The following is a 16,184-nucleotide window of genomic DNA, read 5'->3' on the forward strand; positions in this document are numbered from 1 at the left end:
GGCCTTTCACTGGTTTAGACCCTCATTGCAGTTGAAACCCCAGGAGGTAGAAAATCCAACAAGATGCAGCCTCTGGTTGGACAGATGCGTCGGGCAGCCTGCCCTGCCAACTTGCCAACGCCGGGGTCCGAGGTTGGGGCGGCGGGGTCACCCCCGGTGACTAAGGTTGCGCGCCGGGGACTGAAGGGCGGCGCCCCCCCACCGCAACCAAGATTAGGGCGTCAGCACCGGAACATGAGCGGCAGGGAAGCCAAGGTACGGAGGCGGGTCGGCCGTGCCAAGTAGGTCATCAGAGTGTCAGGTGGGGGTGGGGATGCGCATCATAGTGCCCGACCCCACGGCCCAACCCCCAGCACCGAAATCCCCCGGACCCCACGACTGAACCCCCCTCAACCCCAAGTACCAAAGGGATGCAAATTGATTCCTCTTGATGAGCGTTCTCACGCTGTGCCATCGGCGGTCCCAGGGGTCGTATCTTGTTTTGGGGGTAATGTCTAGCTCCAGACAAAAACGGCCGGGTGGCCGCTGTCTTTTGTCTGGGCACATGGCGGTTTGGGGGCTTCTCCATAGGAATTGAGACAAAACCCACCCCAAACCCGGGCCAACAAAGTCTCGCCCCAGACATTAGCCCCCGGGAGCAATGTCTAGGAAACGGCCAAAATGGCCAATTAATGTCTGGAGACATTAAGATAGGAGCCCTGGGCGGTCCTGTTCTGAGACTTCAGTCACACACGGGATCCTGTCCATCGAAATCCCCTCGGTCCAGCCCACCCCGCGTTCAACTCTTAGCCATTTGTTGTATTGACAGCGCGCATCGGCAGCCTTGTTAAAGTATGAGTTCATGTGCACCAGCGCTTGAGACGCCCGCCACGTCAGCGCGCAGGTGTCGAACGTGGGGACATATCACATATGCCGACATGTCCAGTAGTTCCGCAACAGTTCCTCCCCTGGTACGAACTAAACCTCCAGACCCCCCACCTTGGCGGCCCAGAACTTCCTCACCAAACCACCCCTGACAAAAGTAGAAGTACGTGCGTAATCCTCTTAGAAAGCTCTGTAATTTTGAGCATGGGGTGAGATCCTGAGCTTTCTACCCGCCCCCCTTTTGACGCGAAGAACCGAAACGAACGCTGGTTGCGCCACGCAGGCTGCAGTCGGAGCTAGCAGGCAGCGGAAGAGCGCGGGGTTACCGAGAGCACAGTTGCGTTGCGGACAGGGGCACCCACGAGGGGCACCCCTGGTTGCAGATGTTACCTGCCGGGCGGTGGGCAATTCAAGATCGCGCGGCCGGCACGCCAGGCCACCCCTCGCAACTATGATGCCGAAGTGTTTGCTAGTGAATGCGAATGATGAGCCGGCGGGCCAACTAAGATGCCGCGGCATAAAGGTGTCCAAACAGCCCCACCCCAACATGATGCTCCTAAAAGGCGCCAACCTGACCCTGTTGTCCTCTCTTGTAACAATGCAATCTCATTATCATGTCCCATAGCCCCAAGATGCGCTGCCGTCACACTTCGCTACCAGCGGGCCCCTGTCTGAAACCCCTGGGAGGCTGACACCGCTAACACCGCTGAAAGGGGCGCTGTTGCGTAAAACGGGAGGGGCCAGATGTCTCGCACGTCTTTACTCGCACGTCGCGCGTCCTCACTTGCCTCACAGTTGTCCAAAGCTGTCCAAGTTGCCTCACCAAACATGATCTTAGGCGTCAGACTTCCACGCCACAACGCGTTGGATGTGCCCTCTCTTGCAAGCCCTAATAACAAGCATACAGGTAATTTGTGCGTGCATGCATGCCCCCAAACGGTCTTCGTGTTGTGCTGGTTATACATTACATCCGACTCACCTTCACAAACAGAACGCAGACCCAAAGAACAGCGCTGTCTACCATATGGCACGCCAGAGTGCAAATTCGTTGCTCGCGGACGCAACGCAGGTGTTTAAGCCCATAGGCAACCTTACCTGGCCATGCATGCACAACCACAGCCACTCTCATGTTTCAGATTAGATTACCGTACATCAGATTATACCCTCGGCAAAGCACGCACACGCTCTCCTGCTCCCTCACGCTATTGGCTGCCCAGGCGTGTCCGCCAGTCCGCCAGCACGTTGTTGTTTGATCGACTGCCGCTGTTGTGCCCAAATTCGGACCTGCGAGGAGCAAACCGCCATAGCGGCGTCCAGAGTCAGTAAGCATCCCCTTGTATCTTCTACCAAGACACACATGCGTACGGCGTGCCGTACATACGACATACGACATACGACGACATACGACGACTGGGGTGACACGACACATACATTGACGTACACAGGCACCAATCCTACCCACCCGGTCTGCTGCGGCTGGTCGAAGGTGTTGCCGCTGAGTCGGAAGCCGAACCGCTCAAATGTCGCGCCGTTGCTGCCGCCGCTCCCGTTACTGCTGCTGCCGTTGCTGCCGGCGTACACCGTCTCCGCCTCCTTGCTGCGGCCCCAGCCCCAGCCACTGCCGTTGCTGCTGGAGGAGCTGGCGCCCGAGCTGCCGCTGCCGCTGGCTGCTGCCTCCAACTCCTCATCGCCCAGCCCCGTGCTGTACAGCTCCTCCTCGCCCTCCTCGATTTCTGTGGGCACCACCGGCGTCAGGTTCAAGCACATGCAAGGCCGTATGGAAACCAACCCGGTCTAGATGGACATCACAAGAAAAGGGCTTGTTTCACGCTCACCCTGCTGAAGCAGCTTGATGGCCTCCTCCAGAGTGCTTTTCATGGCGATCTGGCTCTGCGCCACCTGCGCCCGCAGCGACAGGTTCTCGCCCTCCAGGTCCGCCAGCCGGCTCTCCAGCTCCTCGCGCGCCTTCAGGCTCATACTCAACTCCATCTTGAGCCGTGCTACCTGTGCCGCGGGACGCATGCGCCACCGACAAAGCGGCAACAGGATTTTGTGACAGGCGAGAGGCGCAAGCCAACCTCGTTGTGGGGCCAGTGCATGGCAGTGCAGGGGAGCAGCCCAAGCGGGGGCGTCAGACGCCTGCCGCAGATGGCCATTCGTACCGCTTCAATGGTACCCGCACCCCTGGAAGTGGTGCAATCCTAATGTGCATGTGAGCAATGCCAATGCTAGCCGTACGCTTCCAATTTGGTTCCTGCCACATTAGCCACTCCTGTAGCCTGTCACGCCCGCCGTTCGCACCTGCGCCTTGGACGCCTGCAGCTCCTCCGCCTTCCGCGACAGCTCAAACTGCGCGCTGCGGGCCAGCGCCCGGTACTGCTTCATCTCCCTGTGGGGCAGGATGTGGGTTTAGTAGGATGTGGTCAGCCGTGGACTTTTCCAGACTAAACCACGACCCGCAATAGGCCAACCCATACGCAAAGACGCTGAAGCACACGCCGGTACCGTTCTGGACACGTTGCGGATGCATCGTGTGCTCACGTTCACTTCAATACTGCCGCATGCGTGCACTCACTCTGCCCATGCCTGCAGCTTGGTCTCGCGTGTGAGTGTTTGGCCGCCTGCAACGACCGCCGCCTGCCCTGGGTTGTTGTGCCTGTAAACAGATGAAACGAGCTTCATGAGCTATGCACGGCGGCTTCAAACCTTGGAGAACCCGTAGACCTTGCAGCATTCCGTGCATCACCGTGTGACCTCGTGGGCGCGCCGCTGTCTCATATCCGCATCGCGCATCGCGCGCCTGCCCCTGGCGCAGCCTGCATTCTAACCAAGCGCCTTCCGCTCAGCACCCACCAGTTGTCCTGCACCTCCACGCCCTGCTCGTCCTGGTCTCCAATGGCCAGCACGCTGTTGCTGCCGCCCTGCCAGGCCAGTGCGCTGCGGCCGTCGTGGTCCACCAGCACGTACCTGGCGTGGGCACACGGGGACAGCAGTGCGCGCACAATCAACTCAAGTGCTTCGGCTTCATGACGGAGTCCTAGGCGCGGCAGAGATGAAACGCTGTGCGGCCTGGCGTCCATGGTGTCGAACCGGCGCAAAGAGACTCACTTGTACTCGTAGACGGAGCCAGCGGGGAGCTCGATGGTGGCCACCCAGCGGTCACCGTCCGTCCAGCTGAGCACCAGCGCCTTGTTGATGTCCCAGTTGCCCAACTTCGCATGCGAGCCAATAATCTTGACTGATTGACCATACGACGTGCGGTACTTGAGGCAGAAGCGGACCTGGGGGAGGCGCGGCAGACAAAAGACGAAGGTGGAAAGTCAAGTGTGCAGGGAGGCCGCAAAACGCCCATTAGGGTTTTGCACTACTGCGGGTCCGGCAGCACCGCAACAATAACATGCAGCGCATTTGCATCAAATCGCGTCCAGGAGCGCTGTGCGCGCCGCGACTGGTGAAGGACAGCAGCAACATGCAATTGCCGCGCAGACTCAGGGCGCGCTTCAGTATCCATCAATTTCCACAGCCGTGGGGCTCCATACGCACCTGGACATTTGGCGAATCGTCTACCCCGTCAACAACGAGCTTGCGCAGCGAGCTCGCCTTGCCGTCGGTGGCCATCAACGCGTTAGGGCCAGCATTCGCCTGTGCCCCCCCTTGCCTGTATGATGCAGGGGCTTCCAGTAGCCGCTGCGCGCTGGTGCTCACCTCCGCGACCCAGTTGGCTGAGGGCAGCAATTTCCAGGTCACAAGCCGAGGCCGTTAGTTCGCTCGGCGCGAGGCTTATAGCTGCCCTAGCATCCATACTCATACCTGTAGAGCGCCGTGGCACAAGGCTGGCGCCAGCAGCTAGCGAGCGCGGGTTGCTGACCACCTGCGTGGATAGGCCTTGTGCCTTGCCACGCACGCCCTGGGCCACTGTTGCATCGCGCGTTGTTCTCTTCTGCAAGTTGGAGCCACTAGCAAAGGCCTGGCTCGTGCGCTGCATCATTCGCTTCGGCGAAAAGAGAAAGTGCAAGCCTGAGAACAGGCGCCGCGCAAGCCCCAAAAGCGTTTTATATTACTATGTCGAATTAAAGCTGTAAAACTATACAAAGATAACGCGCAACATGATGCTTCTGAAGAACAACCCTCCTACACGGCCCCCATTGCACACGCTTCCTCCGGTTCAGGCCTGCTTTCCTCTGCTTTTACCCCGGGGCGGCCCTGCTCGCCTCCGCTTTGTCAGCTATCACCATCCCATTCAATCCGGCACTTCTTCTCCTTCGTGTCTGTTTGTTTGGCACTCACATACTGTTCGCGCGCCACTCCCATGTTGCACTCTTTTGGTTGCTTTGCGATGGTGCGCTGCTGTCGGCCAGGGCCGAGGCCAGGGCATCTTTCAGGCAGGCAGGCAGGCAGGCAGGCACACGAGGAAACTGCCTTCTAAGCATGCACCTTGATACGTCTGAAGACACACCCTCCTACAGGCACGGCCCCCATTGCACAGGGAGTTCCGAGTTCCGACCCGCCCTCCCCTCTTCCGGCCCCACTTTCACCTCGCCTTTCGGTCCATGCCTCGCTCCAACCTCCGCTCCCCATCCAACACCAAGCACACCTCTGTAGTTCATTGTTAGAATTGTGCTGTCTCGGCCTAGCCCCCGCATGTAGCCTGCAAATGCAAGCTCCCCCTCGGACGTAGGGCCGTGGAGCCTTTCCAGAGGAAGAGTACAAAGCGGAAGGGAGGCGGATACGAAGGCCAGAGAGGCAGAGGCACACCAGTCACGGCGAAAGCCACTGAAACGCAACCGCAGCCTGGGACCCGCACGAAGCACCAACCCATCTCAACCGAAAAGGCAGACAGGCGGCCCCCAATAATCGACGATGCTGTAAGGCAACGAATGCGCACGATGCCAGAACAGGGCTTGCATCTTCCAGGGGTGGGCCGCCGCCGCAGGCGAGAAGGGCCCTCACCACGTTCTCGCCTACATCCAGGGGCCCAAAAATGCGTAGTATTAAACCCCCGCGGGAAGGGAGAGTTGGCGAGATTTGGGGACCGTATGCAGCCCCACGCGGCGAGAATGCACCCCTGGAAGTGCCCCGCCCGAGAGCCTGCATTGTGGCCCGCTTCTTGCCGCTCTCCGAAGATGCAAGCCCTGTGCCAGAAGAGGTTGCCGGAGCTAGCAGGCAGCACAGGGGGAAACCAGTCAGTAGCGCAAAATGCGAGTCCACACCACAGGAAAGTGGAATACAAGCACAAAGGCACCCCCCGAGGAACCCGCAGGCACGGCCCGGCCCGGCAGGCACATTGCGTACCAGTGCTGCGCCTTCCCCTTTGTAACACTTCCCCTTCCTCCTCCCTGTTTCTCCTTCCTTTTCTTCTGTAACCCTTCCCTGTTTCTCCTTCCTTTAAATTTGTAACCCTTCCTTTGTAACCACTCTCACAGGAGATCTGCAACACGCAGCAGCTACACGGCACACAGGGCACGACCAGGCACCACAGGCCGACAACTGCACCAGCACCACTGCACAGCCACCCGCGCCAACTACGCGGTAACGCGGGTCAAGAACCCAGCACACCACGCCGCAGCTCAGGACTAGCACCAGGAGCCTGTGAGTGTCCCATCTAACCCACGCGCCTGCAACTCTATGTTTCAATCCTTGCGATTACTTTGTCTTCCTTCGCCACGGTTTGATGTCGGACCCCATAGAAGCCGGATTGTTATAGTTTGCTTGGCACGCCGGCTGTGGAGGCCCATGGCCTTCCTCAAAGGCACCTACTCGGCGATGGCTACGACGCACCCGCGGCTCAAGGCCAACTCCGCAAGTACACAGGCGGAGCGGCGGTAGGTAATCAGGATCTGGTGCCCAGCTCTGGCGTTCAGCCATCTCAGGGTCTGGTCCTCCGCTCAACTGGGCTTGCTCCATCTTGCCAGGGAGGTGGTGCAGGATTCCTCCCCGGGTTTCGTCGGGTGGCAGAGGATTACTTGGGATAGGCGAGGTGTGTGGAGGGGCGATCCATGAGTCGAGGCGTCCGCATCCACGATGAACGCCATGACCAATCGCAACATCCTCAAGGTCAACCCCAACAGCCCCATCGTGCGCAGCCTGGCGGCGCGCGTCGCAAACGGGGAGCAAGCCGACAAGTCCTTCCAGGATGCCGTCCAGTTGCCAGTGCTGTGTGCCAGTGCCGTGTGTGACAGCTGTGCAGCGGGAACCCCTGCACCTACAACCTCGTGTCGACCATGGATGCAGGCGTCGAGGTTCTACGCTCAAGGACACAATGCCTGCAGCGCCCAAGGGAATTGTTCTGTAAGCGTGTGAGTGTATTGCATGTACGGTGTCTCGTGTACGTCTGGCTCGGCGTTTCTCCACATTCAGCTGGCTGTTGCACGGGCAGGCCGCTCAGATTGCACCGCCTGCACCCACTGCCAACCAAACCCCGAGCCCCCCCCCCCACACACACAGGGTACCGCCACGGCGCTGCCCGGTTTTGAACATGGCCACCCCGCCTTCGCATTGCCCCCATGCGCGTTAACGCATACAGCCCCCCACGGGCGCGCACTCATGCATGTGCGCGTCCTCGCCAGCAAGGTAGCGAGGGAGCCGTTCGGCGGCCCGCGCCCTGCTCGCACTCACCCCGCCCCGACCTCCTGCCCGTGCCGCTTCGTCTCCACACCCATGCCGCCCCCGCCCCATTCCGCACCGGGCCCATGCACCCTTGGCCCTTAACACCGCCGCCTCGCCACCTGTCTTCCTTTTTCTTCGCTTATAGAGCCGCGCGCGGGATCACATAGCCTGTGCACAATTGTACTGCCCTGTTTCACTACTTCTGCGACCTCCACTCATGCTCGCCGCCTTGCCATCCCCCACATGCCCGTCGCGCCCGGCTGCTGGACGCTTCTACCTGGCGCTTCTTCGTTCGAGCCCAGATGAGTATGTAAGTGTAAATTTGCAACTAAATTGCAAACACTTCGCTAAATGGGCGACGGGGTCTGCGCGCGGCTCGCACTGCTGACATGACTTCGGAGCTGCTCTGGACTGCTCCTTCCACCTGCCGCTACACTGCGTCACTGCGTGTCACTGCCCACGCCCGCCCTCCTGCCCTGCCGTTGCAAATTGTTTGCCATCTGGGAATCAGCTGCACCCTGCGGGACTTCACCAACCTGCCTAACAACTGTCCCATCGCACACCTGCCGCTACGCGGCCCACGCCCGCCCGACTACCTACGTTGATGTACATTGCATATGCGGCTGCAGTTTCTCCTTGCAGCGCGACTGTTTCCTTACGGGATTGGTTTAGAGTCAAACCCCCCCCCCACACACACACACGTTCTCGTGAAATGCGCCTTCCCGTTGCATGTTTAGCGATTCTTCATACCGCCATCATCAAAGCTAGGAGGCATCCTGCTAACAGACGCCCTACCCCGTTTCTACGTTGGCATCACACTCGTCCGGCGAGGCCGCTGACATCCACCGCACAGAGTCACGCTCAACGGCAGCACTGACCTTCAGACCGTCTGAGTCGCACCACAAGGACCAGAACTCAAACAAGTCATCCGCCTGCACCCCTGCTTCCACTCAACGCATCCTTGTCAGTGACACAGTTTTGAACAAGATGCGGTATGCGGTTTCGCCGCGTCTCTAGTCTGAGGCCGCAAGCGTCGACATCGTCTCCCGGACATAGCCGGGGTCGGATCGTACAGGCGCGGCCCGCCATGCGTCCAGCCACGTCCCGCTGCCAAGCACAAGCAAAGCCAGCAATTGACCAAACCGCAGGAAATCCTCTAGACACAACACTCTTAACTGCTGCGGCCTACAACATACTGTGCGGTGCTATGCTCGCCAGCAAAGACCCGAACCAGATACCGGCCGGCCTCAACCTGCGCGCCGGCGCCGCTTCATGGGCGTGATAGGTACTGTGATGCGGATCTGCGTGGTGTTTGTGATGTATGCGCTGCTTGTTTTTCGTTCAGACATACCCCGTCCGTCCATCCGTCGTGCGTCCGTCGTGCGGGGGGGGGGTGCCATTGTGGTAGTCCTCCGCTCAGCACTCAACGCATCAATTTTGATGAATACTGTCAGTATGGTAACCCAAATCACGCAGCTCATCACGCGCCGTACGTCACGTTGTAACTCTTTCGCACCGGGCCTGAGCCAGGCCCAAGGTATGCGCCTGGCCCGGGCGTATACTTGGGCGCGCCCGGGCCAAAGCGGTCGGACTGGGTGGCGAAGCCGGCCTTGGGCGGCGGCACGCTCACGGGCTTGTGCGGGTCGCCGGCGGCGCCGTAGCGGCCCGGACCAGGCGTCTCCTTGGAGGGCAGCTCCATGGCTGTGGGAGGGGGAGAGAGCAGGCGCGTGATTGGGTGCCGGAAGCGGCCGTGGGACCAGCTGGAGCAGCATACGATATGTACAGGCAAAAGGCACGGTGCCAAGGATCTGTGCACGATAGGGGAACACCACGGCGTGCTCACCTGCTCGCTTCGCCCCCGACCCGAACGGAACCGACTTGGCCCCCACTTGCGTATAGCGTGTCCGGCCCGTGGGGCGCTCGGGGCTGTACGCGCCTGGGCCCAGGCGGCTGGGATCGCCCCTGCACACGGGACAAACAGTGCAACGGCTAAGATTGTACCAGTGAACGTCATGCATGCACCCGTAACTTACTTGACAGCTGCAGCCCCGTCAAAGTCGGTCAGGTCTGGCACGGCCGGTGGGGCCGTGACCGGGCGGAAGCGGCCCGTCCGCGACGCGAAGGTGGACGTGCCGCCTCGGCCCACTGCAGGTACACATGGACATGGGATGAGTCTATAGAAGGACAAGCTAGATGCCCAAGATGTGAAAGCGCTTTTGGCTGGCTGAGGTAAAGCCCAATCATAGTCTATAACAGTGCCTCCAGCACTACTCACCACTACGGCCGGTACCGCCCAGTTTTGCGTCCGTGGAGTAGGCGCCGGGCCCTGGCGTATCGCCCAGTCCCTCGCCGCCTTCCCCTGCGCCCAGCACTGGCGGCACGCCAATGCGCTTGGGCGAGGAGGTTCCGCTATTGTAGGAGAAGCGGCCAGTGGAACCGCCAAAGCCGCCGGCGTGCCGCGACCCCGTCACCCGCTTGAAAGTGTCATACTCTAGCGAGGCTACCGCGTCCGGGTGGTACTGGCCTGCAGATAGCAACCAAGCGCGTCGGCAATAAGCAAAGCCAAGCAAGACCGTATGGTGCGTTCCGTGGTATGCACCACGTCCATAACAAGTGGTTGCCTTAACAGGTGCGGTAGCCTTCTCACCTGGCCCGGGCGCGGCGCTGCCTACTGAGCCGAAGCGCAGCGCTGTAGTTGTGAAGGGCGCCGCCGCTGCAGCCGCTGCTGCCGCCAGGGCTGAGGCACCGTTGGGGCTTCCTCGCCGGCCGGCGGCACGCGGGTCGTCGTACGAGCCCGGACCCGGGGTGCGCCAGTAGCTGGGCGCGGACCGCACCTGCGTGGGGTCCATCTCCCACGACCCCCGCGCCGCGCTGCTGCCAAACACAGCAGCGCTAGCTCGCAGGCCCGCACCAGCTGGGTCGCCGGCTGTGACGACCGGGGGGTGGTACTCTCCTGGCCCCGGGCTGGCCTCGGCTGACTGTGTGGTGGCAAGGCACAAGGTGATGGGACCAGTTGTCAAAGGGAAACGACAAGCTGTTCTGTATGCGCACCGGCGCCACGCCTCTGCATGCTAATGAAACTGGACCAACCTTTTGCAGTGGCCTGGGCGCCTTGCTGACGAAGCTGCTGGTGCCGGTGGTCCCGCCGAACACCACCTCCACGCCACCAATGGCGACCAGCAGGCCCGCGCCGCGCCGCCGTGGCCCGCTGTCGGCTAGGTTGTAGGTGCCGGGCCCCGGAGCCGGTGAGCCAAACTTGGTGGAGCGGCCGCTCTTGCTGGTGGCCCAGGCGGTGCCCGAGGGCCGCGAGAAGGGGCCGGGGCCAGCCAGCTCATAGGTGCCAGGGCCAGCGATGTCGCGCCCCACGCCCGTGTGTTGCAGCGGCGCCGGCTGCACAATGACATGACAACGATGACAAAGTCAACGCCTCAAAGCCCATCTTCGACGCATTCCACAAGCTGCTGCTGCAAGTCCCTCATTGCCCAGGCCCCCACACTCTAATTGCCAGGTGTCAGTAACATGCCGCACCCACCTGCAGCACCAGCGACCCATCCTGCGCCTCCTCGTATCCATAGCTCTCGCCGCGACCGGGCACTGATGGCGCTGTTGGCCGCCGCGGTAGTAAGTGCAGCGCACGGGCCATGCCGCTCCCACCCTCCGGCTTGTAGCGGTTTGTGCCCTTCACCCACTGATTGCCGTCATCATATGCGCCGGGCCTGCCGTGGTGCAGTTCAGGGCAACGAAGCGGTTTCTAGAATACGCACCAGGACCTGCATTAATTTGAGGTACCCTGCTGAGGACTTGACTTACCCTGGAACCTCCTTCCTCGCTCTGAGCTCGTAGTCTGCGGGGAGCCGCGGCACCCCGCTCACGAAACCCGCCACTGTGCCGCTCGTGCCAATGCCGCTGCCAGGTCCGCTGTAGGCGCCGGGACCAGGAGTGATAGCTGCTGTAGTCTGATTGGATGCAAGAGCCCTGTAAGGGATGAAATAGCGAGTGGTTGACGGCAAAAATGGGCTGCGGCAGGCGCCCCAAGGCTGTGGAGCTGTGCGCGGCGTTAACACGCCGGTTACTAAGCCCACGAAGCTGGAGTCGCCTTCGACCTGAAAAGGAGCTCCATCTCCCAAAACCACCAATGATACATGAAGCCTTGGTCCTTGCCTCTCAGTGCTCGTGTGAAAAGGGGCTGGCGCAGGATTGACGTCTCCGCCGCGTGCCAGGTCATAGCTGCCAGGCCCCTACGCGATCATCATGAAAGCTAAAGCCATTTGCATTAAAGGCCACGCAGATGTTTGTGGCCGAAAGCTTACCGGCTGGGCTGCTACCGCACGCTGTGGCGAACGCCCCGCTCGATACACGAAGCCACCCGTGGCAGCAGGTATTGCGTGTGACATCCTTGAAGTGGAGGCAACGTGAACACTCGGTAAGATGATGTATCTCCGTTTCTAAGCTGGGGCGAGTCGCATATTGTGCAGTAACATTTACTACAAGACAAGCAATGTATAAGCGTGTGGAGCTGCTAAAAGTAAGAGATGTATGTCGTTGAAGAAGCCTTAGAGTTAGAGTGCATGCTCACACGTACCCAAGCCCCCTTACACCCCGCCACCTGACCCCAAGTTGGTCGCAAACGCATTGGGCGAAGGCGGTCCCGTGTGGCCGCTCCGTGCGGGTGGGGCGCGGCGCATGGACTGCGGGGGGGGGCGGGGAGAGGGCCCCGCTAAGCCCGAGACAAGGAGAACCTGGAAAGGCCGCGGATGCTGTACCCAAGACGAGCCCCCAACTTTTCATCATCATCATCATGCGGTTTCATGGCATTCCAGCCGATGGCCAGCAGAAGTATTAAGTTGACTGTTTCTTCATCGGCACTATGCGGTGCGTTTGTTTGCGGTGCTTGGTAGGGCTTATTATTGACGTGCTTAACGGAACAAGGGCTTGCAGTTCCCAGGACGGCATGCCACCCCGTGCAACTCTCGGCCCGAGCCCAGCCAGCCTGGATCTGGGCCAAAGTAGTGTTTGGAGCCCCCTTTCCCGGGCTCCCGGGTGCCTGCGCTGGCTGCGGTGAAGGCTGCTGTTGACTGCTGTTGGCTGGGCAGCAGGCTGAATCGGATCACCGCTGCTGTGTGATGTAGTAGACGATGAAATGACGACCGAGGCGCATGTTCCAACTTCGGCATGTGGGGACGCGGCGTTGGCGAGAGCCACGGATGGCCCAAGCACCGTGGTCCGTGGGGGCATGTCGCACCCGTGGAGCAGCGTGGAGGGCACTGTATAATATGTGATTCTCCCCTGTGTGTACCCGCTTGCGCCCGGACAGGGGCCGGCCGGACTTGGCGAAGCCGGCTTGATCCGGCTTATGCCAAAGCCAAGCTGGGCTGATGCCAAAGCCCGCAGACTGCTGCGCCCGCACCCGTTCGCACCAACACGCTCGCCACGTCAAACCCTAAAAGCCACATCCGTCATGCAACGTCAGTCCCTCTGCCTTTTGAGAGAGGGATAGTCCAGTGACATCGCTACCTCCCACTCCCGACAGCTCCCGAGGGGGACGCTCTGCAGTAGGGGGCAGCCTGTCGGGTCCGTGGGTCAGTTGGCATATGGCTGCAATACATGGCTGCACTATATGATTACACCACATTCTATACAGTGTTATATCCTTTGCGAGCGTGAGACCATACTTTTGCACAACAAAAGGACGAAACGCAGACCTCAAGCTAACAATACAATGAGCGATAAAGGTTAACAATTTAACATGTGAGATGCCAGCGGAGAACTCTCGGGACTTCAGATAACCTCCTACGCACTTGCATGGTGCTCGGCGACCAGTCGCTTTGGGTGCCCTGAGCGGCCCAAAACTTTGCTTCCAGTGAATAGTCCCCCATACTGGTATTCATTATAATCTTTTGTAGACCCACTTGTCAGTGGGCACTGCCCCTAGAAGCGGCTTCTTGACCAGAGAAGATGCGCTCAGCCGTTCTACAACGCGGCCAGGCGCGGCGAGTGTCTTGCCGGGTGAGTGAATTTCAGCCCCAATTTGCTGCGCACCATGGGTCAACATGGGTTCTGCACGCAGGTTCGGGCGGATGGTTCGGGCGTGGATTCGCTGCCCTCGACCAGCGCCAGCAGCAGCGCACGCCCTCTCATTGATCGCCGTCAGCTCCTGACCGGTGCTGCTGCGTCGGTCATAACCTTCGTTGGCTGCCCTTGCCCCCTGTGCAAGCCTGGGGAGGCAAAGGCCGCAGCTTGGAACTATGGTGGGTGTTGCACGCGACGAGCGCTAATAATTACGCGAATGAATGGGATTCACTGTGATACAATTGGGACGCAGGCGAAGTTGCGGGTCCGCCAACCTGGAAGGGTGTGTGTGCGACGGGCAAGCGCCAGTCGCCCATCAACATCCCGTTGAACACATCGGCGCCGAAGGTCGACGCGGAGATGGGCGAATTCGATTTCGCCTACGGCAGCTTCGAGAAGTGCGACGTGCTGAACACGGGACACGGCACCATGCAGGTGGTTCGTGCGCGGTGCTCGTAGGGTGGGGGAACCTCAGGACGGCATGCGCGGGACGCCTGCTGTTAGTGGTGGGTGTACGCACAACGCATGTCTGACTCGGAATGCTTGCGCAGGTGAACTTCCCCGCTGGCAACCTGGCGTTCATTGGCAACATGGAGCTGGAGCTGCTGCAGTTCCACTTCCACGCGCCCTCGGAGCACGCCATGGATGGCCGCCGTTACGCCATGGAGGCGCATCTGGTGCACAAGAATAAAAGCACCGGTACGTGGTGCTCTGTAATGGGCGTTTGTGTGAGATGGCTACGCCGTTCGGTGTGCCAGGAGGGTCCCTGATGCGAGCATGGGCACCGGCACTTGGAGTATGACCTCCAGGTCAGAAGCACTTGTTATGTGCCTCGAGCGGTTACGTGCTTCGATGTTTCAGACGTTCCCGTACCCTCCGCCGACGGATGCACCGCATTGCCCGCCCCCCCACCCCCCGTCTACCGTCTACCACTTCCTTAACTAATCATGAATGTAACCCCCCACCCATCCCCACCCCATACTACAGGCAACCTAGCTGTGCTGGGCATTATGCTGGAGCCCGGCGGCCTGATCAAGAACCCGGCGCTGTCCACTGCTCTGGAGGTGGCGCCCGAGGTGCCCCTGGCCAAGAAGCCCTCGCCCAAGGGCATCAACCCCGTCATGCTGCTGCCCAAGAAGAGCAAGGCCGGGACACGGTGAGGCACGGGGTGTGGCGACGCTGGGCATGCGTTTCTGACATGACTGCGCACGGGACCCGCTGTGCGCAAGTCATGGTGCTCTTCAGAGATGTTGAAATCCTTGTTCCCGTTCATGCTTGCAGGCCGTTCGTGCACTACCCTGGCTCGCTTACCACGCCCCCGTGTTCGGAGGGGGTGGACTGGTTTGTGTTCATGCAGCCCATCAAGGTGCCCGACAGCCAGATCCTGGACTTCATGCGCTTCGTGGGCGACAACAAGACATACGCCACCAACACGCGGCCACTGCAGCTGCTCAACAGCCGCCTGGTCGAATACGAGCTGTGAGCGGACACGAGTGTGCTAGGGTCAGTGAGCAGCGTGTGAACATGAAGATTACAAGTTTGCTGACAGAGAGCGGGCGGAGTGCCCATGCATCGCATCGTAACAGCCCGCGAAGTACGACTTAACATGACATAAAAGTGCAATGCGCATATTGACTGGTTTGGCCCACGGTGGGGAAGGCGTACGCGCGGTTCCATCAAGCAGCCTTTGGGGAGGCATCGCCTTGCACGCACTTGCCGTATGTAGGCGTGCTGGTGAATGAGGTATGGGGCGAGAGACCCGCGAACTAAACTTAAGTAGATTACCCATGTATCCTTTATTTGGCTTGCGTGCCCTCTCAATTGGGGCACCGATGCAGGGGCTGGAAGGCCCCGTGTAACACATGACACTCACGGACTCACCTTCATAGCATTTGCGTGTGCGCGTTTGATGTTATGCTTCATGGTGATTTGCATGGTCTGCTGGGGCGTCCTAGGGTCCCAGCGATATGCATCACCGCATGCAGCCCGGGGCTAAAGGGAACTCATAAAGCCTCGCGGCAAGCGTCGCGCCCCTTGTACTGGCGGCGTGCAACCAAACATCATCTCGTCGGGCACATGGTGCACGCCGGCCAGCGACAAGTCCCTCTATTAGCAGCAGCCCGTCTCTCATCACCCTCTGCACTTGCTTGCACTAGAATTCAGCAGCAGCCCGAGGGGAGTCTGGCCGTCCAGCAACAGCCAGCATGACAGCACAGCCGCATGTGGAGCTCTGGGCCTTGGTAGCGGCGGTACCGAGCGGCTCGGGGATGGGGCGCCGGACGCGGCCGAGGCACGCCGCTAGGCGGTGTGCCGGTTGCCGCGCCGGTGTTCCTGACGCCGTGGCTGGCAGGAGAGGTCTGGTAACTTTAGCACTGGTTTGTGTGCAGGGCTTGCATCTTCGGGGTGTGGCGTCTGGGGTGTGCGACGGCCAGCCGGGGTCTGGGACGTTGGTCACGCCGGCCATGGGTTGCTGGCGCGGTCGCGTCGGTGGCTGGCCTTTCAGCCGGCGGCATGCGTGCGTCTGTGTGCGGCGGCGCGGGTGTGGGCCTGCGTGCCTGCAAGCGTGCAAGCGTGCGCGTGCGCGCGCGCGTGTGTATGTGTGTGTGTGTGTGTGTGTGTGTGTGTGTGTGTGTGTGTGTGGAACG

At 60.5% G+C, this 16,184-nt stretch overlaps 3 protein-coding genes across 5 annotated transcripts; 1 reads left to right on the forward strand and 2 right to left on the reverse strand.

Moving 5' to 3' along the window:
• Nucleotides 1-4: 4 nt before the first annotated feature.
• On the reverse strand, nucleotides 5-4,940 carry CHLRE_09g415600v5 (uncharacterized protein). 2 transcript variants are annotated; one of them, XM_043066372.1, is made up of 9 exons: nucleotides 4,675-4,940; nucleotides 4,408-4,586; nucleotides 3,973-4,145; nucleotides 3,718-3,831; nucleotides 3,440-3,520; nucleotides 3,166-3,253; nucleotides 2,700-2,868; nucleotides 2,327-2,597; nucleotides 5-2,148 (listed from the first exon to the last, which is right to left on the reverse strand). In XM_043066372.1, the coding sequence occupies exons 1-9, from the start codon at nucleotides 4,847-4,849 to the stop codon at nucleotides 2,067-2,069; spliced, it is 1,332 nt and encodes a 443-aa protein (XP_042921668.1). In that variant the 5' UTR covers nucleotides 4,850-4,940; the 3' UTR covers nucleotides 5-2,066. The 2 variants fall into 2 exon arrangements, with proteins under 2 accessions (XP_042921668.1, XP_042921669.1); XM_043066373.1 differs by having other exon boundaries at nucleotides 825-2,148.
• A 2,874-nt stretch (nucleotides 4,941-7,814) lies between these two features.
• CHLRE_09g415650v5 (uncharacterized protein) lies at nucleotides 7,815-13,250 on the reverse strand. 2 transcript variants are annotated; one of them, XM_043066374.1, is made up of 11 exons: nucleotides 12,985-13,250; nucleotides 11,781-11,920; nucleotides 11,632-11,708; nucleotides 11,281-11,445; nucleotides 11,003-11,186; nucleotides 10,561-10,860; nucleotides 10,118-10,448; nucleotides 9,746-9,994; nucleotides 9,504-9,615; nucleotides 9,314-9,432; nucleotides 7,815-9,171 (listed from the first exon to the last, which is right to left on the reverse strand). In XM_043066374.1, exons 2-11 carry the CDS (start codon nucleotides 11,862-11,864, stop codon nucleotides 8,951-8,953), a joined length of 1,842 nt encoding a protein of 613 aa, XP_042921670.1. In that variant the 5' UTR covers nucleotides 11,865-11,920; nucleotides 12,985-13,250; the 3' UTR covers nucleotides 7,815-8,950. The 2 variants fall into 2 exon arrangements, with proteins under 2 accessions (XP_042921670.1, XP_001696826.2); XM_001696774.2 differs by lacking the exon at nucleotides 12,985-13,250 and having other exon boundaries at nucleotides 7,865-9,171; nucleotides 11,781-12,000.
• A 91-nt stretch (nucleotides 13,251-13,341) lies between these two features.
• On the forward strand, nucleotides 13,342-15,410 carry CHLRE_09g415700v5 (uncharacterized protein). The gene is made up of 6 exons (XM_043066375.1): nucleotides 13,342-13,476; nucleotides 13,538-13,718; nucleotides 13,793-13,974; nucleotides 14,091-14,238; nucleotides 14,527-14,695; nucleotides 14,821-15,410. Exons 1-6 carry the CDS (start codon nucleotides 13,426-13,428, stop codon nucleotides 15,020-15,022), a joined length of 933 nt encoding a protein of 310 aa, XP_042921671.1. The 5' UTR covers nucleotides 13,342-13,425; the 3' UTR covers nucleotides 15,023-15,410.
• The last annotated feature ends 774 nt before the right edge of the window (nucleotides 15,411-16,184 follow it).

This window comes from Chlamydomonas reinhardtii, chromosome 9 (assembly GCF_000002595.2).
Source record: "Chlamydomonas reinhardtii strain CC-503 cw92 mt+ chromosome 9, whole genome shotgun sequence".
In the NCBI taxonomy this organism is placed as follows: Eukaryota; Viridiplantae; Chlorophyta; class Chlorophyceae; order Chlamydomonadales; family Chlamydomonadaceae; genus Chlamydomonas; species Chlamydomonas reinhardtii.